Here is a 25,107-nt window from a genome sequence, read left to right as displayed (position 1 = left end):
GAGATATAGTCCCAGATATTTGACTTGAGTGGAAACTGGTATCTCTTTGTTGTTGATGTACAATGGAGGGCAAGTCTCCTTTTTCAGCACAAAAGAACACTGAGTGCATTTTTCTTCGTACAATCTTGTCCTCCATTTTTTCCACCAGTCTTTGCTAAGCTCAAGGTGACCTGGATGTTGGAGGTATCTTGGACAGGATTCGAGTTAGAGGATAGGGTTGCGATCGTCCGCGTAGGTGGTGATAATAGTGTCAGGTATATATATATATATATAGATATATATATATATAGAGAGAGAGAGAGAGAGAGAGAGAGAGATTCACAAATCAACAGATTCAAATAACAATTTGTTAATAAACAGTCAGAAAGATGTATGTTTATTTTTTTTAAACATTACCTCTTCAATTCAACCTTGATTTTTCTTTTCTTAGAAAGAAATTTAGTTTGATAAACTCAGAAGAATATAAAGGGTGCCTTTTGAAATCAAAGATTTAGGTATGATTTCCGCAGTATCCTGTATAAAAATTAAATATTTGATTACTTATTCAATTACTACGCAAAAATTAAGACAATTACTATTTAAAATTTTGTTCTTGCTAGCCTTGATTTTGAGAAAAAGGCGGTGTGACAATATGTTTCAAACACCCTGTATATTTATAACTATACTGGTCAGATTGAGGAGAGCAAAAATATTTAATTTTATTTTTTACTTCTTGCCTAAAATGATAATCGGATATTTAGGTGAACTAACGCTAATTGATAACTAATATTTTCATATTATTCTTATGTCATAAAATTTCATTTATATACACCCTGCGTCAAATTAACTGCATACTGGCCAGAGCTGATTAATTTTTTAACAAGTAAAAGCTAATAAGATTTTTTTTTACGTAAGCCTTTTAATGTAATCTCGTGGTAATTGGATTTTGCAGCGATCACGTTGGATTCACTAACTAGAACATAACTGGAATCAATAAATAAGCGGATAAATATTTTATGAGAAAGAAAAATGAAAAATTCGAGGGATTTTTACAAAACTGATATATTATATTGTCAATTAAACAATGAACCTTAAATTCGGAAGTAACAGGATCCATGTCCAATAGGGAATAATCTGTAATCCTGTCGCCATTAGAGTCGATATTCACTTCTCCTGTAATTCCTGTAAATTAAATAAATTAATTTATTATTTAGCGGTATTATTTTTAAAATAAAAAGAAAGCGTAAATAAAAGTAAATTTATCTCACAAAGAGGCATACATTTCTGACAAATCTCAATCTTGTTTGAATCACGCAAGCTTAATTTTAATTATATATAAACATTGATGATGACCTGTAAATGTACGATTCCACATTCTCCTAGCGATGGCCATTCCGTCTGATTGATTGCCTCCGGATTCCAGGGTTTCGTTAAGGGCGATAGCGTAAAGTAAGACCGCGTCGTAGAAAGCCGTGACGAACGTCGATAGAGGCTCTGGGCCGAAGGTGTAATTGTATCTTCTTTTTGATATTGATTTTACCTGAAGAAAAAAACGCTTGTCAGTTAAAAAAATAAACATATAAATAAAATAAGAAATGAATAATTGAAACACATAATTCGTAATACGTGCGATTTGTGTGATGCATTCTTTTTTACATTTCAAGCAATATATGCTTAGTTATCAGAAGAAATAGTATGGAAGAAAATGTTCTAGAATATCCTGCGGGTAGTTGAATAAATTTAAGTACGGCAGTGGCAGATATATCGTCAGATCAGAGGATACTATTAAATAATCTATCAAAGCAGTCTTTGATATCAAGGCATAAAATACTATTTTTTTGGGATTGTAGTTACAAAATAGAACTGCCTCTGCAGAACGCATAGAAGTTACAGATTTGATAGAATGCACCTGCAAAGTCACTTGAAGCAGAAACACCTCTATTGGAAAATAAATCAAACTAAGATTAAAACAAAATAAGGCGGCAATTGAGAAAGATTGTAAATATAAACGAATAATTACTACAATAGATATTCAATCACTTATAATAAACACAGACTTTCAGTGTGATAGATAAATAGACAGATAGAAAAAATTATAGATAGATATACAGGGTGATCAACTTCTATTGTCACCCATTTAATTCAGAAACGATTAACTTTAGCAAAAAACGGTTTTATACAAACCCCGAGTTTATTTTGGCTAGGAATAGCGTGGTGGTAACATATTTAAAATAACTTTCTCATCTAGCTGAGAAATCACACTAACTTTGTTATTTTAAATGAGAATCCCATATTTTTATTGTTTAATTAGATTCTCGTGCTTGTTTTATGTAACTTTTACTGAAAGGGCAATTTTGATGGGACCGAAAATTTCTAAGATTAACTTTAGCAAAAAATTATCTTATACATACCCTAACTTATTTTCGGGAAGGAATCGCATGGTTGCAACTGATTTAACATAACTTTCTCATCTAGCTGGGAAATGACACTCATTTTGTTATTTTAAATGATTATCACATATTTTTATTCTACAGCTTATTTTACGCCAATTTTACTGAAAGGAAAATTTTGATAGGATTGATCATTTCTGAGATTAACTTCAGCAAAACATTATCTCATGTTGATCCGGCACACGGCCACTACTGGGTCTGGCTTCACCCGCGGTTTTTTTTTTTTTTTTTGAGTTATTCGTATGCGTTTCGGCATTGCGCCATCTTCAGTGAGAGACTGTCTGTCATTTTGTGTGGGTACGGTTTATATAGTATTGAGCCCGTCGCTTGTCGCTGGGGGTGTTGCGTAAGGGGGCGTGGTCGTCGTACTCATTGTTCGGTCTTGGTGGAGGTTATTTATTTTTTTTATTTTTTATTTTTTTATTTTTTTGTTATTATTTGTACGTTGTTTTTTTCTTTTTTCTGGTGTTGGTTACGAGGTTGTGCTCTTCTGGACGTTTTCTTTTTTTTGTTATGAAGTGTTTTTAATGGTGTGAAGATAGTGTGTGAATGTGTATTTGTTTGTGTGTTATATTTTGCATTGTGTTTTAAGTGTTAATCTGCATTATGTTTAATTGTCGTCCTATTTGTGCGCTCTGTAAATTTGATTTTCCGTCATTGTCTCTGAAGGATCTAAGATGTTCTTTGAATCGATCTCTTAGTTTCCTTCCAGTCTGTCCAATGTGAGTGTATCCGCATTGACTGTGATGCTATATACACCGTTAGCGGGTTAGTTGTGTCTATGTTTCTTTTTAGTAGTTTACCTGTGTTATTGCTGGTCCTTAGTGCTGTTTTTAGCCCGAGTTTGTTGAACAGATTCGTTAGTCTGTAGGTTTCTCTTCTGTGTATGTGAATGTTGTTCATCTGTTGTTGATTTGTGTTTCGGTTTTTCGTTGTTTTTTAGAAGTTTATGGGTTGTGTTTGCTTTGTATACGTTATTTATTGCAATGTTCATTATTGTTTGTAGTTCTTTGTTGTAGTTTTCAGTATTGAGTGGGTTTGTTTTTAGTCTATGTATCATGTGTCGCAGTGCTGAAAGTTTGTGTTGGTATTGGTGGTGGGATTGTGCATTTATTATGTTGTCTGTTGCAGTGGGTTTTCTGTATATAACCATGCATACCAGTTGCTTACGATTTCTTACCTTTGAATTAAGTTAATTTACACGTTTTTTAGAGAAAGGTGTCCGGATAAGAGACACCATGATCATCGTATTTTCTTGCGTTTATACCAAAATTTTCGTGAGCATGGGTCATTAACCTATGCTAACTCCAACCAAACACTTCCGGTAGTAACGCCCGAAAATGAAATATCCTCACCTCACACCAGAGATCTTCGATTCTCGGTATATCGGCTCACCAGGTCCGGCGAATATTGGAAGTAAATAATATTCGTCCTTATCGTGCTCATCTCTCACAAGGCATTCTGCGAGGGAGATCAAACGAGGCGTTTGGATTTCATTTCACGAATCCTCGTTGAAATGATATTGAATTGTTAAATAACGCGATACTGAATTGGTATAAAGTTGTTTTCTATGCAACAGAAAATCCTGGTTGGAATAATCAAACGCGTTCAAAAAAAATCCGACTGGTTCGGATTGCTTGGCAATCAACTTATTGCACCACATTTTTTTAGCGGAACGCAGAACGGGGAGCGGTATCATTTTTTTAAATAGAAAATACCCTCGCTGTTCTCATTGAGATAATTTCGCTATATATCCGGCGAATGATGTGGTTCCAACGAGACTGTTGCCCTGCTCAGAACACGTCCTTACTAATTACTTGGACATGAACCATTCAGGGAGATGAATTGATATACAAGGTCCGTTTCGTGGCCATCGAGGTCACCAGATTTGACCCTCTTGTATTAATTTCTTTGGCGCGTGGTGCATTGAAAAATCGAGTGTATGCCAATCCATCTCCTGTATTGACTGCCCAAGATTTAGAACAAAGGAATTACTGAAACAAGCAGAACTCTAGGCATCAAACACGGGTCGGGTGTTTGAGCATTTATTATAAACATAAATGTTAATAAATGGTGAAATCTGCAACAATACATAATAGCCATTTTAAAAATAAAATGGACTCGATGATGATGAAAAAAATCTTTTTTTCTAAAAATAGTTCTTTTTGTAAATTAATATAGCCTAAGCGTAAAAGCGACCCCACGATTCCTATCCTAAATTCACTACTTTCTAACGCTAATCGTTTTCGATATAAACGGGGAAGGCATTTTTGTTGTTAAAAAACCATACCTCCCTCATGCGCCTTCCATCGGGCATAACTCACAAATCGTCGATCCTATCAGAATTGCCCTTTCAGTAAGTGACATAAAATAAGCTATAAAATCCAATTTTAAAATAAAAACATGGGATTCTCATTTAAAATAACAAAGTTAGTGTCATTTCCCAGGTAGATGAGAAAGTTAAGTTAAATCTGTTACAACCACGCGATGCTAAAATTAACTTGGGATTTGTTTTGTGTTTGATATATATTTGTTTAAGATAATTTTTTGCTAAAGTTAATCTCTAAAATGATCGATCCTATAAAAATTGCCCTTTTAGTAAAAGTGACATAAAATAAGCTCTAGAATGGAATCTGCTCTGGAAGCTCTGGAAATAAAATTTTAAATTTTTTTATTGTTTTTTACAAAAAAATTGTTATAAAAATATATTTTTATACAAAAATATATTTTTTGCATTGTATAAATTCATTTTGTTCCACATCCTATATGTATTTTTTAAATTTAAACAATGTTTGTAAATCCCAGGCACCGAAGATGATCTCAATAAAGATGGAAACGTTGGCACGATAAAGAAAATGTTTTTCTAAAACCTACTTCACACCAGACCGCATCTCACTATCTCCGAATAATCATTGACTAACGGTCACTAATCACCACACATAAAATAACAATGTTAGTGCCATTTCTCAGCTAGATGAGAAAGTTATTTCATAAGATCATTTTTCCTAAAGTTAATCTTTTCCGAATTAAATGGGTGGACTGTAGAAGTTGATACAACCTGTAACCTGTATCTATATATCTATGATATATATAATCTATATCATATAAACTATATACTATGTCTATTTATGTATTACTTTGTATATGTTTTTCTTTTTATTTTATTTTAGTTTGTACTTTTTCTCTCTTCTTTGCCTTACTCACTTGCTCTTTATCTCTCACTGTCTTTCTCTTTATCTACCTTTATCTCTCTCTTACATACACAACCACGCACACACATTTTCTTTCATTTTCTTTCTCTCTTTTTATTTATCCCTCACTCACTCTCTCACTTTTTATCTCTTTCTATTTCTCTTTCACTCTCTAACTCTCTCACTCTCATTTTTTATCTTTTTCTATTTCTCTCTCTCTCTCTCTCTCTCTCTCTCTCTCTCTCTCTCTCTCTCTTTTTCTCTCTCTCTCTCTCTCTCTCTCTCTCTCTCTCTCTCTCTCTCTCTCGGTCTATCGAGAAGTTAATTTTTTCCTGTTAGACACACAGAATATTAATTATTAATAAGAATCCTACTTTCAGCAATCATGTAATGTACAATGTAATTTGTAAACAAGACTATTCCATATATTCACTATTCAGCAAACAGGTGTTAATTTCCTTTTGTAATAGAGCAACATTGAACAGCTGTGTTTTGCTAGTCAACACTGGAATCGGCGTCGCTGGTAATATTGATTCCGCAAAATGTTTTACAAATGAGACCGATAACAACTCTTCAGACGATCAGGACCAGAAAACTCCCGGGTCATTTATAAAAGGCCAGGGGCAAAGACATCTTTCATTTCCAAGCCGATGTTGGATGGGGTGGGATCGCAGAAAACAAGGTTGAACAGTCAGTTGGCGTTGAGCGTTATTTTATTGATGATGATATTCCTTAATGAAATGTTTGAACGATAGGACCGAAAGGTAATAAATCAGAAACTGAAAAATTGCCGATTGTTAGATAGATTCATAAATATAGTAAGGAGACAAATTTTATGAGATAGTTAAGCTTAAACTACGAGACTTAAAATATTTAAAAGTGTAACTGACATAAAATTCATTAAATGCTAATGGAACTTCAATATTTCAAATTTTTTGGATTAAGATGTTGGTGTACAGGCACTTGATTGAAATGTAAAAAGCCTTCGAGAGTCGTTCCAGACAATTTGTAAAATTTTCATATTATTAATTGAATATACATTGGAATTTGCGTTAAGTGTTGATAGTTACACGCATAATTGATGTTGCCCCTTTTATGAGTGAGAAGACTTGTCTCATACGGCTACTGACAATGTTAAAAATTAAAAAATCAAAGACCACAGAATTTTCAAATTGGAACATAAAAACGAAAAAAAAGAAAATTTAAAATAGATGATTAAAAATAGTCTAAAAATTAAAATGTTTGCCCATGATAAAATCGGGAACTATAAATAGTTTTTATGAGAAGGAGAACTATTGCCATTTAAACAAATCATAAAAACTATTTCTTAGAAGCTAGTATACAGAGTATAAAACGTAAAATTAAAATGATTTGGTTCAAAATAAATTTATGGCAAACCTTCCTGTGTGGTTTATGTTTCTATTCTCCCGCTATAAAACCTTAAAAGCAAATTGGATTTCTAAAATTATTCTGAAATTATCGTTGATTTCTATAGCAAACCTCATTATATGCTACTCCAAACCTAAATAATTCAAACTATACGGTCTTCTTTTTTATATGTTCCCTGTTTCATATTGGACCGCAAGCCAACGTTGATTTTTAGCCCGGAATTTTCGAAAATGATTTAAAATATTGAACAAAAACGGAAAAATAAATAGCATCAACTCACCTCGTTTGAAAAGTTAAGATAAGACTGAGAATTTGGAGTCCTGGCGGACACGGTCAAAAGTGCTGTGTAAGCTTTTTTGGCCCTTTCGTTCCTCTTGGCCGTGTCTGTTGGTACGTACCATGGTTTGGTTGTTAAATTTCTAAAACAAAAATTTATGTTTATGAGCAAAAAATGTTTATAATTCAATATTATTTTATCTGATAACCATTACAATGGGTTGCAGTGAATGAGTGAAAGGGAAATCGAAATTTAAATATAGGATCTTACCAATTTTCCAATTTACATTAATACCATCATTTTGCCAGTTTGATTATTCTATTTTTGAAACAATATCATGTAACTATTGCCACATAAACGAAGAGGTATTTACAACTTCAAATCAAATATACCACAGTACATTAACCAACTACTATAGGTGGTGCTGATAGCTTTATGACTTTTATTATAAGTTTCATAACCTGTAAGCATCTCAAAGCAAAAATATAGGCGTAACTAAGTCATTCCACAATGCAGCTTGGGAATTTTCGTTGATCTTAACTTTCGATCGAGTCTGGCACTTGGACCTACTTTAAAAAACACAAAAAATCTCTTCTGTCGTACAAGTAAATAACGTTTCAAGTCGTGTAATCTTCAAGGAAAAGTCTTAAGCCCATTTTATTTTAGAAACACATGATGCTTCTTCCATAACAGTTCCCGGTAAAACATTGGGAGTAAATAACTTGAAATGTTGACAAAAACCTTTTCCACAGCACATCATAACCAAAAGTAAAGTATCATTAATAACCCAAAGAAGAATAACCAAAATTGGCATACTCGGCATTAACGGCGATAATAAGGAATACTTTAAACGGCTCATTAATCTGTTGGACTAAAGGTCAAGAAAAACAAGACACTCAAAAATTAGGCTGAATGAAAAGATGGCGAAATCTATGCATTATAGAGGCAATGACTACAACCCTTTCAGCGCCTCACAAAGACTATCTCCATTGGTATCATAAATACAAGAAGTAGCTAGTAAAAGCTCGGGCCGATTCGACAAACAAATAAATTGTGTGGAACCAAACATTTTGGCCATGCAACGTATTCAGTCATCCATTCCTTGAAATGGGGAGTGACTGTATTATACCGGAAACATTCTTTTAAATTACTCTATTTGTATAGTGGCCATAATTGACCATATCAATTGGAATAATTAATATGGTCAATTATGGCCACTAAACAAAGATGGATTGATTTAATAAGTAAAAGAAGTAATTACTTCATTAATAGCTCCCCGTAGCCTCTTCATAAGTGGCTGAGAATCGAATCTTGATTACAAGACATTTGAAAAATGGCAAAAAGAGGGAAAATTTGAACAGTTGTTGGTTGAGATGGGAAGTTGGTATCGGAGGGGATCGAATTCACGATAGCTCAATTGGTAGAGCAGCGGCGTGTTTAGCTGAAGGCCGTGGGTAGGAATCCCGCTCGTTACATTAATTTTTCATTTCAACCAAAAATCTTAAATGAAGAGAATAATTAATTCAAATTCTTTTAAATATCGTACAATTTTAGCAAACTACAAGGTAGAAAAACATTCTTTTACCGAAGTACTTTTTAACAAAATGCTTTTTCAACGATGTTAAATTTAATGATGATCTTCTGTAATAAGGAAACAATTATTTTCTTCGGCATACTTTTTACAGGTAAATTGATGTATGTAGGAGTTTAAATAATGCTATGACCCAGCGATTGAACAGCTGAATCTGCTCTAACCTAATTGAGTCTATCATCGCACGTGTAAGATGCATCCTAAACGCCTCAACATGCTCGCAAAGTAATTAGTTTTTGACTGAGATCGATTCCAATTTCCAACCCTGGTGTTACCCTGAATCGAAAACAGCGCAAAGAATCCTGAACGTAAAAAGAGCAATGAAAATTTCACTCTTTTTCCTGTACAATTAACTCGAAAAGTCAATCACTCATCAAGTCGTCAGCCAGTGACGCATGTAAAAAGCCAGCAGATAACAAAGAAAAAAAGTCACTGATACAAATAAAGTAGCCTTTAGTCTTGTACAAAATTATCTTGGGCAAAACTTCAATTCACGCTACGAAATACTTTCACATTTTACTTTCAATTAAAATTTCATAGCTTTCACTCTAATACTACCTATTCGCTTGTCATTCAACTCACGAAACTAGCAGTTAGAAATGTTGCTCTCCTTTCGGAAAAAAAAAATTAGTAAATAAAGCTGTTCTGGTAATTTGTGTCGGTACTATACTCACTCTTTCAAGTATTAACGAATTAATTATTTTCATTTTTCCATCTTGTACAAGAATTGGAATCACTGTTGAATCTTTTCTGAATCAGTCTGCCCGGCATTGTCCTTGAGATAGAGAGCTTATGCGATCCGTCAGGTTAATTGCCGTGAAAAAGTACCCGACCGCCTCCTGAAAAGCGGTGATTTCCAATATCCTGGTAATTGGTTTTTACGCCAAATCTCAATTATTTTCCCCAAATGATGCAGAAAACGTGGATACTGGGAGAGAAATTTACGCAGGCCTGTTTGCCAAAGTCATTTTCATGTCAATATTTATATTCTGACATACTCGACGTGCTTATTAAACAAAATCTTTTCACCTTTTCTATCAATAAAAAATTAAAAATTCATCACTATTTTAATAATTTAAAAGCCAAAAGTGGTATACTTGTAACTATTACAAATACGTCCAAGTCGTTTTTCATGCCAATATTTATATTATGGCGTACTAGACGTGCTCATTAAACAAAACCTTTTCACCTTTTCTATCAACAAAAATTGAAACATTCATCATTATTTTAATAAATTAAAACCAAAAGTAGAATATTTGTAACTTATATATATACGTCCATATTTGTAAAAGCAAAAAAAATAAATAAAGTGAGTTTATCTTGATTGAAAATTTCCCTTATTTTTTCATACAATGTCTATAAATTAACCAATTATTCATTTTACTCAAAGAAGCTAAGATACGCGCTGGTTGTATATTCATGACCATTTCACCTAATGTTCGGAAAATGGAGATGAAATTGGCAAGAAATATCGTTTTTATGAAGTCACCTGCTCTCCTTTTTACAAAATGAATTTATAGGCCCATGTCTCCATGTAAGTGTAAGGCTCATGTTGTTAGAGTAGATTGCTTTTATACACTTTAGGATTTATATTTTCCACCAATCTACTAGTTAAATAGGTCAGTGTGCCTTTTCATATAAACATTTATGTACCTGGTACGTACTTATATATATAAAACATGAAACTACCATTAAAGATTATTAACGTGCTGAATTTAATACCATGTACCTTTTAGTTTTAATTTACAGGGGTTATTCAATATTAACGGGAACAGATTTTTTTAAATGTATTGGTTCAATAAAAAATTGTACTGATCTTCTTTCAATTGCCTACCTCACCTACTAATTGTGGCAGGTCATAGCACATTTCTCCAACCAAATGCAGTATTTTTTTTTAATCCACGACCACGCCGTACCACAGAGAGACTCCGTACCGGCGGACCTCGACCATCTATTAATCTATTATCTATCTTAATTAATATATTAAATAATTAAGGAATTAAAGTCTTCTTCTAGCAATTCTTTGGTGGAAGGTGAGACCAAGGGAAGGAAAGGTTTTTTTTTAGTTTTAATTATCTAGTCAAAAAGGGATTCCCTTTGTTGGTTACTTCTTTACACTTTGGTTCAATGATATTTACATATGATAAATTTTACAAGCTAGTTCACAGTAAACAGCCCGAAATTTACCACCTATATGAGTATGTACATATATGGAGGCTAGGAAGACGAATAAATAATATATAAATAAACAGACGAATAATAAATAAATAAGTTAAATAAAAATTATAAATGAGGGAAGCGATAAATATACGAAAAGTAATCAATAAATAAGCAATAAGTGCGAGTATACTATATTTACGAATTTTCTTTATCGCAAACTAATTTTTTTAAGTCTGGAGGACAATTATTTTTAAGGGACGTTTTGAGCTGTTTCTATGCCTGTTATAAAGAGGACAATGCAAAAGTCTGTTTTGCGCTATCACCAGTAGCACAGTTTGTGCACAGCGGATTGTCGTTTTTGTGAATCGATAAAGATAAAAATTAAAGTTTCCATGCCCCGTCATTACCTGGCTAATCCAGAAATCGGATTGAAACCAAGTCGCGCTTTTCCGGGAACTAATATTGGGGAAAAACTCGTGGGTTAATCTACCCTTGATACTATTGTACCATATTGTTTGCCATGTATCTTTTATCCATTTGTCGATGAAACGCAGCCGTTGTTTTCTTGGCATACAGCGAAGGCTCTCCACGTCTACAGAGGGATCACGGTCGGTAGGTTTATCGGTTTTCCTTCCGTAAGCGTTCTGAGCGCAATTTGTCCATGTGTGAGGAGGTCTATTGGCGGAGCCGACGCTAGGACTTGCAGCGCATGTGAGGGAGAAGTTTTATAAGCTTTTGTCGTTCTTTAAACAGCTATACGTTGTCCTTGTTCCAAAGCTGTCCTATTTTGCTTGTAAGCAGTTGTCCCCAAGCTGAAACTCCGTACAGTGCTATAGGTGTGTACACTCTTATGTACCGCCAAAAGGGCTTTTGGACTAAGGCCCCAAGTAGATTTGGCGATCCTACTCAGTTTCGAGAACGCGCATCTGGTCATTTCTCTCATTGGTTGAGTTTGTGTCCCAGTTCTACTCCAAGATATTTGACTTGCACACTTTGCGTTATTTGTTTCCCTTCGATTGTTACGATTGGAGCTGTTGTGGCTTTTCCTGTGAGTAATAATGTACGGAATTTATCTGGGGATAACTTTAATTTTGTATGGGTACACCACTTAGAAATTTTTTCAACGAAAATTTCTCCTTTTTTCTGGAGTTTTCTCACAGTGTCGGCCTGTACGATTGCTACTAAATCATCCACATAGGCTACGAACTCAGGCCTCGTTTCCTCCAGTGCCTTGAGTAAGCTGTTGAAGACAATGTTCCAGAAAAGTGGACCACAAAACCGATCCTTAGAAACTGCTTGTCCTTACGTGGTGTGTTTAGTTGAGATTCCGCTCATCTGACCCTAAAATAGCTCGTGACGGAAAATATTTTGTGGGGAGGTCATATTTTTTGAATTCGTTCAGTAGGATGTACCATTCTATAGAGTCAAAGACACCTTGGCTGCCAAAAAAGATTTGGGTTAATTTTCTGTTACTAAATGGTATAATTTGCATAGTGCGACTTCTGTCGACATGCCTTTCCGTGCTCCGAATTGTCTCGCCATAGTTGGTTGTCTACTATTAGATTTAGTTTCGACAGCGGTAGTTTTTCCAATCCAATTTTTTCCAATGACCGGTAAACAGCAAATAGGCCTGTATGAGCTTATTTCGTCTTTTGGCCTGTTTCCTGGTTTAAGCAATATTTCTATTCTTGCTTTTTTTCAAATTTTTGGAAAGTATCCTGTTATATCATTGTATATTCTAGTTAAAGTAGGGAAAATTGGCTCGCTTTTGACAATTATTCCGCTGGTGATTGTGTCCAACCTGGTGTTTCTTTTCTTTTTCAATCATGCTATCATTATCTTACATCATCGATTGTCCATGGAACACAGTTTTCGTATGGCGGAGGGACTCGGGAGTTGGTTAATTTTGTCTTACCTTCTTCGACTTATGCCTTGAAAAATCCTTTTAGAAGGGTTGAGGATGTTTCTTGTGTAGATACCGCATGAAACCCATTGCTTCGAATCGATTCTATGACTTCTTCGGTTTTGAATTTATCTATGGAAAGGTTGTATGCTAGGCCCCATGGGCTAACCTTACTCTCCTTCTCCACGTAATCTTTGCAGTTCTTTAACTTACTTTATTCTATGGCTTTAGCAAATTCTATTTTTGCTGTTATGTGTTCCATTTTCCCCAAGTTTCTGATGGCAGGTCTCTGGTTCGTTGGCAAGCTCGTCTTCCTCTATAAGCAGCTGATATAAGAGTCATCAAATCCTTATTCCACCAGCGTTTTACTTTTAAGGTCCGCTTACTTCTTCGTGGTTGTTGTTGTTTTTTCGCACGCTTATAGGATCGAGTTTGTAACTACATTTGCAGTATATTCAATCCGGTCGCTTCACTTTCAACACACGCTAGGGACACAAAACTATCAGTACTAAGAACAATAATGTGGTACGGTTCACGATTTTGCCTGTCATCCTTGCGCTGAAGCCATGCCACTCTTCTCTGAATCGTTCCAATTTTAGTATATACCGCTGATGAAACTACAACTACATCCAATAAAGCAACACTGTTTCCTCCAAGAATCGGAACTGAGGACGCAAATAACTACACGCTTTCTCTATGAAGCCAAGGAATTGAACCTTTCAGTTAGGTAAAGTTAAACATATAGAGCAACCTTTCTCTGAATGCCCGACATTTATGTGCGCTATGGCCCAAAAGTAAGCGTCCGTATGGGTTAACCTTAATCGGGTGAGGATATCCCTTCTTCTAATGGGCCCTCCTCACTATGGCCATTCCCATTATGTCGAGGGGTGGAGCCAGTAGACGATGGCGATGGCTCGCTGCACACATCAAAGGGGGCCATAATGCGAATCTAATCTGCGGAGCTGCTAGGTTGCATGTCCAAACAGTTGGCCGAACATTAACAACAGTGCCTGTTGCTTGCTGCAGTGCTAATGCTAATACTTGATTAAATCAGTTACAATAATTTGATTTATACGAATTTATTAATAGATAATTGTTTATTTATTCGTCATAGAAAAGCTGAAAAAAAGTAAGAACATGGAGGGCAGAAGAGACGTTGGAGTGGCTCATTCGCACCCATCTAGAATGGTCCATCTATACGAATAGTGTGGGGAAGCATTCATGCTGGCCACCATCAACTGATCGTACTTGATCAATGGCCAATCAAGTCAGGAGCCATAGTGAAGGGAGGCCATTAGAGTAAGGTCCTCCAAGGGCCACCGATCGACAGTTCTCTAAAAAAAAAGCTTATATGCCGATCCAGACCGCCGACTCTGCTACTTACTTGTAATCATGTTTTATTGTATTTTTAGCGTCCGAGGGCCAAATCGCCGTGTTTAAGTCCAAACGATCTGACGTCCTGGCCATAGCTATGTTACATTCTGGGGACCCAGATATCTACCGTTTTGAAGAGTCTTATGACTTAGAAAAAAAATCATCTGATATAGCGGTGGGGTGTTGTGGGCATCAGCTTTAATTCACTGTTTACGAGGTTGATGATATCAGGCCACAATAAATAGACTTTCAATGTCCAACTGACTTTATTACCGACCGGTTTCAACCCACTGGATCATTCTCAAGGTCCTACAATCAACTGTTATAAACAATCTTTTACAAAAACAGTAAATCTGTACACAAAAATACACTTGTTTATACATAATCTCTACGCTACAGGCATCAGAGCACTTATTATTTTGTACACTTTTATTAAAAAACTTCAATTTACACACCTTGCAAAAATGTCTCTATATACCAGACTGATATACAGATAATACGTTTTTTTTAAAATGTAAGTGGAAGTTGCAATTTAATCTTTTGGTTTAGTAAATGCGGGAGGAAACGGTTCGTAGACAAGCAATTACAGAGCAATGAAAACCCGATACCATAACCCGAAGAAGAATTCTTTTGCTTTATTAAATAAACTAAATCTTCGCCAAAAACGAAGCTTAACACAAAAGGGAAAATCGAACATTTCTAAAATGCGAAAAACTTAAGAATGTAAAAGAAATCATTTATTTATTGTTGTTGATCTAATTTGTCAAATCTAGGCGCACATTTTTGGTGATAACGTTTCATTGTCTTAAACAAAACTGAATGTATGAGCAGGAAGGAAAGAAAAACGATAGAAAGAAAGGGAGAGAAATGTCATTATTAGGTAATTCAATTTACATATACTGTATGCGATAAAATAGAACTAAACCCGTACATGATTAAGGCTATTTCTGACGGTATAATGTGAAAAAACTCGGAAAATGTGCATGTTCAAAAGGCTGAAGTACACATTGCAGGGCTCTTGTAGCACAAAGGGTTCATTCTCAAGCCCCCTTTGCGAATACGGTCCTACTTCTGTAGGAGCCTTTTCATAACGCGCCATTTTTAGCATTGTGTATTTATTATTGTCGCAATATTATTTTATAAGGTTTTTTTTAGTCCCCGTTTTTTCAATGATATCAAGCTACTGCCATACTCAAAAACATAGCAAGAAATCAGAAGAAATGAGCAGCAGCTACAAATCAAAGGATTTACTTATTAAAATGTAGACGAAACAAGGACCTGAAGATGACGCGAATGCAGGTCGAAACGTCGGCTTAAACATAAAAAAAGTGTTTGCTAAACTACCTCATTCTTGACCGCTCCTCACGACTTCAACAAATTATGAAACAACCGGTCACTAAGAAACACACATTTCTACCCTTAAGAGACAAAATCACCAATAACTCCAAAAAAAAAGCAAAATGATACGAAAGTTCAAGACGTATGATCCAATACAGAGAGAGGGAGAGAGAGAGAGAGAGAGAGAGAGAGGGAGAGAGAGAGAGAGAGAGAGAGAGAGGAGAGAGAGAGTGAGAAAGAGAAAGGTTTTTATTTACAGTAGTAATATTTCGTCGTTGCAGAAAGAAATATGAATGTGTGTACAATGGCAACTTAATATTGTATAATCGTAGGTCGCTGCTAAAAATTATAAAGATAAAAAGAAAAGAAAATTAAGAAAGCATAATAATAAAATTAACGTACACTAAAGAATAAAAGAAAAATTAACAAGAATAAAGGAATAAAAAATGAATGGAAAAATGTAAAGAAAAACGAAAAAATAAGATATAAACTCAACATGCGTTACGAATAAAGCCAGCAATGACACAAATAATAAAAAAAAAAGAATACTGATTTACGTCAGAATAGATGAAATTAACAAAAAAATTTTAGCAAATTATTAACAATTACCCTCCAATCCTTATTTAAAAAGGAAAAGTAAAAAAAATGAAATTTATGCAACAAACAAATAACATTAACTTAAAAATTAAATTGCTGAACTAATTCCTATCTGTAATTCCAGGCAAGTCAGGCATATTGGATCAGTTGCTATGGGTTTGTTGTACCATTCAAATACTTAATAAAGGTATTTCAAGGCAAATAGGAACAGCCCAAATGGAGTCGATGGATAACACGCAGCTAGAAAATGATTAATATTTTTGATCGCACATGGATTGCAGAGAGAGCAAACGAATACTTTTTTTTCAATTAAATAAAAGAAGTTCACATGAGGTTCCTAAGTAAATTAATTAATTAAATTTGGAGTGGCTGCTGGTAGGCGAAAGACTTTCCGAACAAAAAAGCATTGAATCGTTTCAACGGTGTCAAATTGTACGTAACCTCAAAGCTGTCATCTATAACATCATATTCTGACATACTGCAGTAAATACTCTAAATGTCACTCTCAGTGGGAAACATTCATGCCAGTTGATGCCAGGATTTATTTATTCCCATATGCAGTAGACGCTTTCAGAGGCCTGCATCAAACACGACCTGGAGTGAGGATTACAACCGGATATTTATCCACTTCGATAATCTCCCCTTTAAACTGCTAACTTTACGATTACTGTAAAATACTATGATGTTAGATTTCTTTAAATTCACTCTTAATCCTCATTGTTTACAATGTGATTCGAAGAGATTTATGTTCCTTTGAAGGCCCGCTATGCTAACTGCTAGATTGACACTCTCGTCTACGTAAATAATGTTTTTATAACATTACCACCAATCCAGAATGGACGGAAAATCATCAACAAAAATTGAGAAAAGTAAGGGACTTAGTAAGCAACCCTATCTAACCCCCATAATGAACATTAAAAAATTATGGTTTTTAGTTAAGATAAAAATCAGGGTAACGAGCGGGATTCGAACCCACGATCTTCGGCTAGATACGCCGCTGCTCTACCACTTGAGGTATCGTGACCTCGATCCACTCGGACACTAACTTCCCATCTCAACCCCACCTTTTGAATTTTCCCTCCTCTTTGCCATTTTTCAAATGTCGTGTAATCTATTAGATTCTCGGCAACAAATGAAATGGCCACGGAGAGCTTTAGTGCAGTATACTTTATTTTAACTTATTCAATTCACTAGTTTTCGTGGTCCGCTTGACCAATTAATATCTTTCAATTAATTGACGGTTCGAAAGTTTAAAATTAAGGTTTATGGTTTTGTCGAGGTCACGACAGCTCAAGTGGTAGAGCAGCGGCGTGTCTAGCCGAAGATCGTGGGTTCGAATACCGCTCGTGACCCTGACTTTTTTATCTCAACTAAAAACCTTAATTAATTGAAAGATATTAATTGGTCAAGCGGAACACGAAAACTATTGAATTAAAAATTATATATTATTCAATAGATTAAGTCCAAATTAAACAAATAATTAAATAAAAATACTTAATTAAATTTAATGCATATCCCCATTAGACACCGCATTTACGACGAAAGCCTAATTCACTCAGTTGACTATAAACCTAATACATTCAACTATCTCATTATTATATATTCAACTGAGAACCAACAAGCCAATTCACACATGGAGATGTTGTGTTTAGATATTACATAATTAATTCTCGTTTTACCGACTCTAGAGAACTCGACATTTCTGAGATTCTATCCTCAAATGTTTCATAATGATTGTGTGTGTTAAATTTATAATTGATTACTTACAGTCCATCTATTTGAGGTATGTCGCTACCACACAGCGTATTATCCAAAAATGTGAGCTACGGCGCGAAATATAAAACATGCATAAAACTACCTGGCCAAAGCTTCTACATCATGTAATTTATGAATGTCTTCATTTTGGAAGTTTATTGTTGTAAAATAGAGAAAAGCTACGTATCATAAAAAGTGAAGGACATGGAAGGAAGAATATTATTTGTAGCGGGTGGGACAAGAAAAAATCCATCATAAACTTTTGTTAAAATCAGTTTGATGATCAATAAATAAACTAGAAAGGTTTTCCTGGAAAGAATCTTATTAAATGTCTGTATGCTTATAAATTTTTAATTTACAAAATTTAAAATTTAAGAGTAAAATAAGTTAAATACAGTCTCGAAATGTTGAATTTGTGAGCCGTTGAAATTGAACCGTGAACCCAAACAAGTCTTTCACACTTTTTCCATTTTCCGTGCTATACCGGATTAATGAAAAAATAATACCGGTTTTCACTTGAATAACAAAAGGAAACTTTTAGGTCAGTACTTAATGTCAACGGGAAGAATATTATAAAAGCTCACAAAGTCTTACTGAAAGCGATATATACAAAAAATCCACTTTAAACATATTATGGTATAACAGTTAAGTTTCTAATCTGGAGAAACTTAAGGGTGTTAGAAGTGTACAAAACTTCTTGTAAAACTTCTTGTTTATAAACAAAAAAAGGCTTATTTCAAGTTACATAACAACTCACATAAATTTTTTTTTAAACGCTAAGCGGTTATTACATTTATTTAAGCCGGTATATGTAAACTCTCAAAAATGAATAGGGATATTGCTAATTTTGTAATATTTACTTTCCGCAGAATTTTTAATTTATTTTTGTTAAATGCTAATAAATGCAATTTAATAGAAATTATTATGATTTTTACTGAAGGAAAATTTAATTAAGAGAATTTGAAAAATAACACAATAAAAGGTTTTAATTATTCGGAAATCGTGAGATGCAGATGTGTGGTGATGTAGGTTTCAGAAAAACATTTTGGGCCAACGTTTTGATCTTTATTGAGATCATCTTCAGGGCCTGGGATTTACAAACATTGTTTAAATTCAACAAATACATTATACATTTATACAATACAAAAAAATATTTTTTTTTGCAATGTATAAACTCACTTTTTTCCACATCCAACATGTATTTGTTACATTTAAACAATGTTTGTAAATCCCAGGCACTGAAGATGATCTCAATAAAGATCGAAACGTTGGCACGATAAAGAAAATGTTTTTCTGAAACCTACATCATACCAGGCCGCATCTCACGATTTCAGAATAATCATCGACTAACGTTCACTAAGCGCCACACATTTCTACACGGCAAAAAAGGTTTTAATTCCATCATTTTGTATATTGGTCATAATATTTTTTTAAACAATTAATACCGTGTACAATGTCATTTATTAGGTAAAACATCTGTTCACCTGTTAGGCATACTGTTAATAAAGTTGTCAATAATTTCATAAGGAATTTCACTTCATAGACGTTGCAACGTTGCACTCAGTTGCTGTAGGTCAACTGGCTGTGGATGGTATCGAAAAGCTTTCCCTTCCCCCCCATTCCACCCGCATCCACATGTGCTAAATGGGATTGAGGTATGGAGACAATGGGAGAAAGGGTAGAGGGGAAATTCCCAGGTTTTCTATACATTTATGAACACTCGGCACTGAACAACCATGAGGTTTGGCATTATAATCCAGAAATCGAAAATCCCTGCCAATGATATCCCTGGTTTTGGGAGATGTATTCCTCGATAATTTCGTGGCCTTAACGAATTGCGGTGAGGTTGCCTTCAACGATGCGGAGTCCAGTTTATTACAGACCATTATACTGACTCCTTCAAACTGCACTGAATGGAGCACGAACATGAGCATTGTACGTATCCTCTGTTCTCTGTGACTCTTCGGCCCTTGTCGCACTATACAAATAGAAACTCAACTCATCAGTAAACACTAGAGCATTCCAATTGGTGTTCTCTTCTAGACGCTCGCTGCTCCATATTCTCCTGCGTTTTAGGTGCCGGGCTGTTGCTGCAAGTCGTCTTAATGGGGCATAAAATGTGAGGCCAAGTTCTTGTTGATAAAGGCTTTGCCGAAACATCCTGTACATCATTAGGATGTGGCGGGCACCATGGAAAGGGTTCTGTCTTGCAGCAATGACATATGTCCTTCCTTAGCGTCAAAATATGCTGAGGTTTACTACCTGGCCTCCTATTGTCACTTTCAGACTCTCGGAATCGGGCTAAAGCTCGGGAGATCACGCTCTGAGAAAGGCCAAATATCCACTTTCGATCGATGATTTATTTTGACAATAATACTGCGAACTTCTGGTTCAAGATGATGTCTTTCCTTCATTGTTAAAAAGAATAAAACTGGATTAAAATGAAGAAAAGTCGAGAAAAGGTTTTTCTTTACAAAATGAGTAATATTTATATTTACTATTATTAAGCAAATCCGTTATAAAAATGAGAATTAATATTTGTTTTCGGTTTATATTTTCAATTTTGTTTTATCCTACTAAGAAGAATATATCGGTTAATTTAATTAAAACTAATAGAATAATAATAAATTACAAATATTCCTCTTCATTTTTGAGCAGTTTATAACGTTGGCCTGTCAATTTGATTACACCTCAGACAAGTATTCTTCAAAATGTCATTTTACTTTTCCCAATTAAAATCGTTTTTAAAATACATCTAAGACCCTGCTCAATTTAGTGAAATTCTATCGAAATATTCATGATCCAGGCACTGTAGCCTGTACCTTCCTAGTTCCTTAGTTCAGTGCAATAGACTCAATCTTTCTCCTTAGAAGTATCAGGTCATTGACTATCGCTGCTGCAATTTGATTCCCTAAGTTTTTCCGTACGTTAGGTTAAATCTTCATTGAGCTGTTGCTTAGCATTCGAAGATGATATGAGTGGCTGTTTCCTCCTTTTCATTACATAATGTTGATCATCGTTGTATATACCCATGTTGTGTAGATGTTTTCTCAGATGCCAGTGACCGGTTAGTAGTCCTACCACTCTTCTGAGTTTGGCCCTCTCCAATAGCAGCAATGCTTTTGCCAGTCTTGGTGAGGGTTTTTTCATCATAAGTTTACTATTTCTAACACTGGTAGAGTTGATCTACTTCTCTATGTATGGTCTTGCAAATCCTCCTCTGGCTAAACTGTCTGCTTTTTCGTTACCCAAAATTACCCTGTGCCCTGGCACCCAAGTTATCGTAGGTGTTGTGTTTCCCCAGGCCTTGGAGATATCGGATGCATTCACTGACTAATTTTGATGTGATTCTTTTACATACTAATGCTATATACAAATATCCCTATTCAAATTGGAACAATTTATTTGGTGACCAAACCAGCAGTGCGTTTTAGAAGTAAAACATTACGTCAGGTTTTAATCAGGGTGAGACAAGATGCTGACTTGGAAGAAAACAACACGAAGCATTTCATACACGGTGATTGACATCCAATGCAAATGATTAGGATTGATGTCTAAATAATAAATTTGACGATGAAGTGCTTAGGTGCCAGAATTTAAATAAAGCGACAATTTAGTTTAAATAACAAGATAAAAACTACCAAAAACATAAAAAGTATGAACCTGGCTTAGGCAAGGAAAAACCTCCATAAAGTAAACTATAATAAACCGAGAGGGGGTGTCGGTGGCCATAACGGTTTAGGCGTTGCTAGGGCGTTCATCTCTGTAAGGTTAAGGTCCCGAGTTCTAATCCAGCGGCCTTACATTCGAACTCGATATACGTACAAATGGGCTTTTTTCAAAATCACCGACACACGAGGGAAAAACTGAATAAGAAAACACCAGAGGAACGAGGTAGTCGAGAGTTTATGGTTTGCCCGTCGAGACCAGCGTCGAGGGTTCGATTCCACAGCCGCCCATGGAATTTTTGACCTTACCAACTCCAATGGTTGTTTAAACGTTTTTTGCTCGAAATTCTGATAGTTGTAAACAACAGATCTGTGATTAGAACCATCATTTACAGAAGGTGAATTGACATACCCCACGTTCATCATTTCTTACGTCTTAATTACATGTTTAAAATTGGGGGTACGTATGTCGATCAAAATCTGTGATATTATTTATATCCATAATTAATTTTGCTTTTTTTCTAATGTCTCCAACCAATCTAGTTTTCTCCCTTTGTTGAAACTGGGTAACACTATTGTATTTACACTTAAATTAAATTGTGTTTTGTTTCATTTAGGTAGACCTTTAATTCAGAATATTTGGTCGATTTAATCAAGTGTTCCTTACCTCTCGCTTTAATTTTTCTACCAATTTATCATGTATATGTAATATCGCAATCATTACAAGTAAGTTTGTAAGCCCCGCTTGTAGACAAATTGTTTTTAGATTTTCAGAAGATGTTTCTATGTGAACATCTACCTCTAAAATCTTCTCGTTTAAGAATTTTACCAACTTTTTGTGATAGTTCACAAATTTATGGCAAGCAACGAAAACCTAATTATTTATATTTGATGGGGTGGCTGAGCCCGTTTATTGGTCCTTTTAAAGTTTATTTTTTATTTTTTTTAGTAACGAACTATCGATAAATATTTCTTGATACCGATTTTTTTGTTAAGTTTTTGGTTGTATGTAATTTTTTCTTATAAATAGCAGCTTTTAATGACAGTTCAACGTGGATGGTAGAGCTCGGTTGTTATGAAACGGACGCTCCGTTCTTCGTTGCCCAATCTACTGTACCAAGGCGAGATCTTCTCGACTTGAACACATATTTGAAATTCTCACATGCGTTTAAGAAAATAATTAATAATTAATATTTTACTCAAATTTATTGTTCCACCAAAGAAAAGAATTAACTGAAACCATTAACACTCGACAGTAGGCTCTGGAAAGGATGAAATTGAACTGATTTTCTTTATTTTTAATCTAAAGTGTGTCGAAGGATTAGTAATACTCCATAAAGATCAAGAATAAATAATTAATTTTGTATTCACCTATTAAGTCAACTATTAATTTTTATACCTAGTTATTACGGACAATAAACAAATAAATACAAGTGTCCGGATTTTTTGCCTTTGAGTGTATAAAAACCTTAAAATACACGCACAACAAAGGCAGAAAAACATATTTTAAAAAAATACTCAAATTACTTAAACAATATTGTTTTATTCGCTTCTTGGGCTCACTGGCAATTTGCTATTTTCCGGCCTTGTCTCACCAAAAAAAGTTTCATTGTCCAATTTCATCCAACGCCTGTCTCCTCCGGTTAATAGAAACAATATTAGGCAACTGCAGAACACAGAGATTACAAAAATTCATGCATTACAGCACAATAAAAAAAAGTCGAGTAATCTACTTGCACGTTATCACGTAAAGCTACGACTTCAAGTAACGTTATATAAACTGAATGAATTCTCTCCTAGGGTTCAAACTGCACACATGACAAGTCTAAATGTCTGTTCAAGGTTTCAAACAACCCTACTAGATCAACCCCTATTATCAAATATATAAATGATGAATTGGCTTGACGGCTAACCAGGCGAAATAAGAAAATAGCCCATCAGGGCACAGCGAAACTTAATCTCGTATTATCGTCCTTGTATTATCCTTTCTCAAAGAGCATTGTAAAAAAAGAAAAGATAATACATAAAAGACTCCGAAGAAAGTACAAGGTCGGACGTGTCAAAGAACGGCCACTACAATGCATGGATCTACAGACTTCCAAATGATTTACACAAATTTTGTTTAAAATACCTCTCCTTTTTATCATATTTCATGTAATTCAAATTTCAGTACCATATTGATATAACTCTATGCTTCTATATTTTATATAATTCACTAATTTCGTGGTCTGCTTGACCAATTAATATATTACAATTAAGGTTTTTTTAGTTTTTTTAGTTGAGATAATTGAAAAATGGCAAAAAGGAGGGAAAATTCAAAAGGTTGGGTTGAGATGGGAAGTTAGTGTCCGAGTGGATCGAGGTCACGATAGCTCAAGTGGTAGAGCAGCGGCGTATCTAGCCGAAGATCGTGGGTTCGAATCACGCTAGTGCCATTGACTTTTCTATCTCAACAAAAAACATCTTAATTAATTTTATATAATATTGATTTTGAGCTTTATAATACTGAACAACGACATATTTCTCCAGGGTAAATAGTGAAAAGTTTTATTCAATAATACGATGGTAGAGGTTGAAAATTACATTTATATAAGTTCAAATTATTCCAGACTACAAATTTAAATGTATGAAGACAGGAAGTGTTATTAAAATTTCATTTTACGCTTTTTTACTTTTCACCTCGGATGACAAAATAATGTGATTTTGTGGTGGAAAATGAGAAAAATCCGATTGTCCGGGTTGTGCAGCCGCTCAGTGAAGGTCAGTGGTTTAATTTCGTTCACGCTTTTCTTGGGCTAAATGTGCTCATAGTCTTAAGACGGCAATTTGGAAAGCCACCTCCTTGGTAACAGGTTTTCGGAAACACATTTGGCAATTGATTTTCGGTTAAAGAGTATGCGATTAGAAGTCCTTGTTATTGGATTCCCAATCTCGACTCGTTCTCGGTCCAACTACTTTGTCGATATATCGCTAAAAGTTCATCTCAGGTCCCACTACAACAGCCTTTCGTTTTCATCTGCTAATTTTTTTATTACGTGAGCTGATAAAATTTAATACTCAGGTGTAAATTTGAAGAAGAAGCTCAATTTCCCAGTAAATTGAGTACTTCAACTCACTTACCTACTCGGCGTAAATGAGACCGCTAAAAAGTTTGGTAGGCCACTAGGATCCTTTTCTGCTTAAGTCCCGCAACTCTGGTATGACCGTCGAAAATTTGCTTCTCATTTATAAACTAGTTGTAAATCCTAGTCTACCCCTTATGGAATTGCGAATCAAATTTGAGTAAAATCCAAGTCATGCAAAACAAGTTACTAAGGCTAATCAACTTTTCGACGCGCAACACTAGAGTACGTCATCTCCACGGTAGGACAGGGATGTGATTGGATACACGAGTAATAATAATAACAGAAATTTTATCTTGAGACTGGTAGATCA

General features: G+C 34.8%; 1 protein-coding gene and 1 non-coding gene across 5 annotated transcripts in view; both read right to left on the bottom strand.

Moving 5' to 3' along the window:
- The window catches only part of LOC106670312 (atrial natriuretic peptide receptor 1), a 501,739-nt gene that overhangs the window by 292,336 nt on the left and 184,296 nt on the right, over window positions 1-25,107 (bottom strand). For all 4 annotated transcript variants that reach the window (XM_024228825.1, XM_014400509.2, XM_024228826.1 and 1 more), the window contains 3 exons: window positions 7,290-7,428; window positions 1,333-1,519; window positions 1,070-1,161 (listed from right to left, as the gene is read on the bottom strand). In XM_024228825.1, the coding sequence (XP_024084593.1) occupies window positions 1,070-1,161; window positions 1,333-1,519; window positions 7,290-7,428 (418 nt within the window). The remainder of the gene's footprint in view (window positions 1-1,069; window positions 1,162-1,332; window positions 1,520-7,289; window positions 7,429-25,107) is intronic.
- Window positions 13,457-13,558, bottom strand: LOC112127623. Its single transcript, XR_002910656.1, has one exon. It is a non-coding gene; the product is annotated as a U6 spliceosomal RNA (small nuclear RNA).

Source organism: Cimex lectularius, unplaced genomic scaffold, assembly GCF_000648675.2.
Source record: "Cimex lectularius strain Harlan isolate CLEC.00 unplaced genomic scaffold, Clec_2.1 scaffold165, whole genome shotgun sequence".
NCBI lineage: Eukaryota > Metazoa > Arthropoda > Insecta > Hemiptera > Cimicidae > Cimex > Cimex lectularius.
The sequence above is the reverse complement of the archived record's forward strand: the minus strand, read 5'-3'. Positions and strand labels throughout refer to the sequence as shown.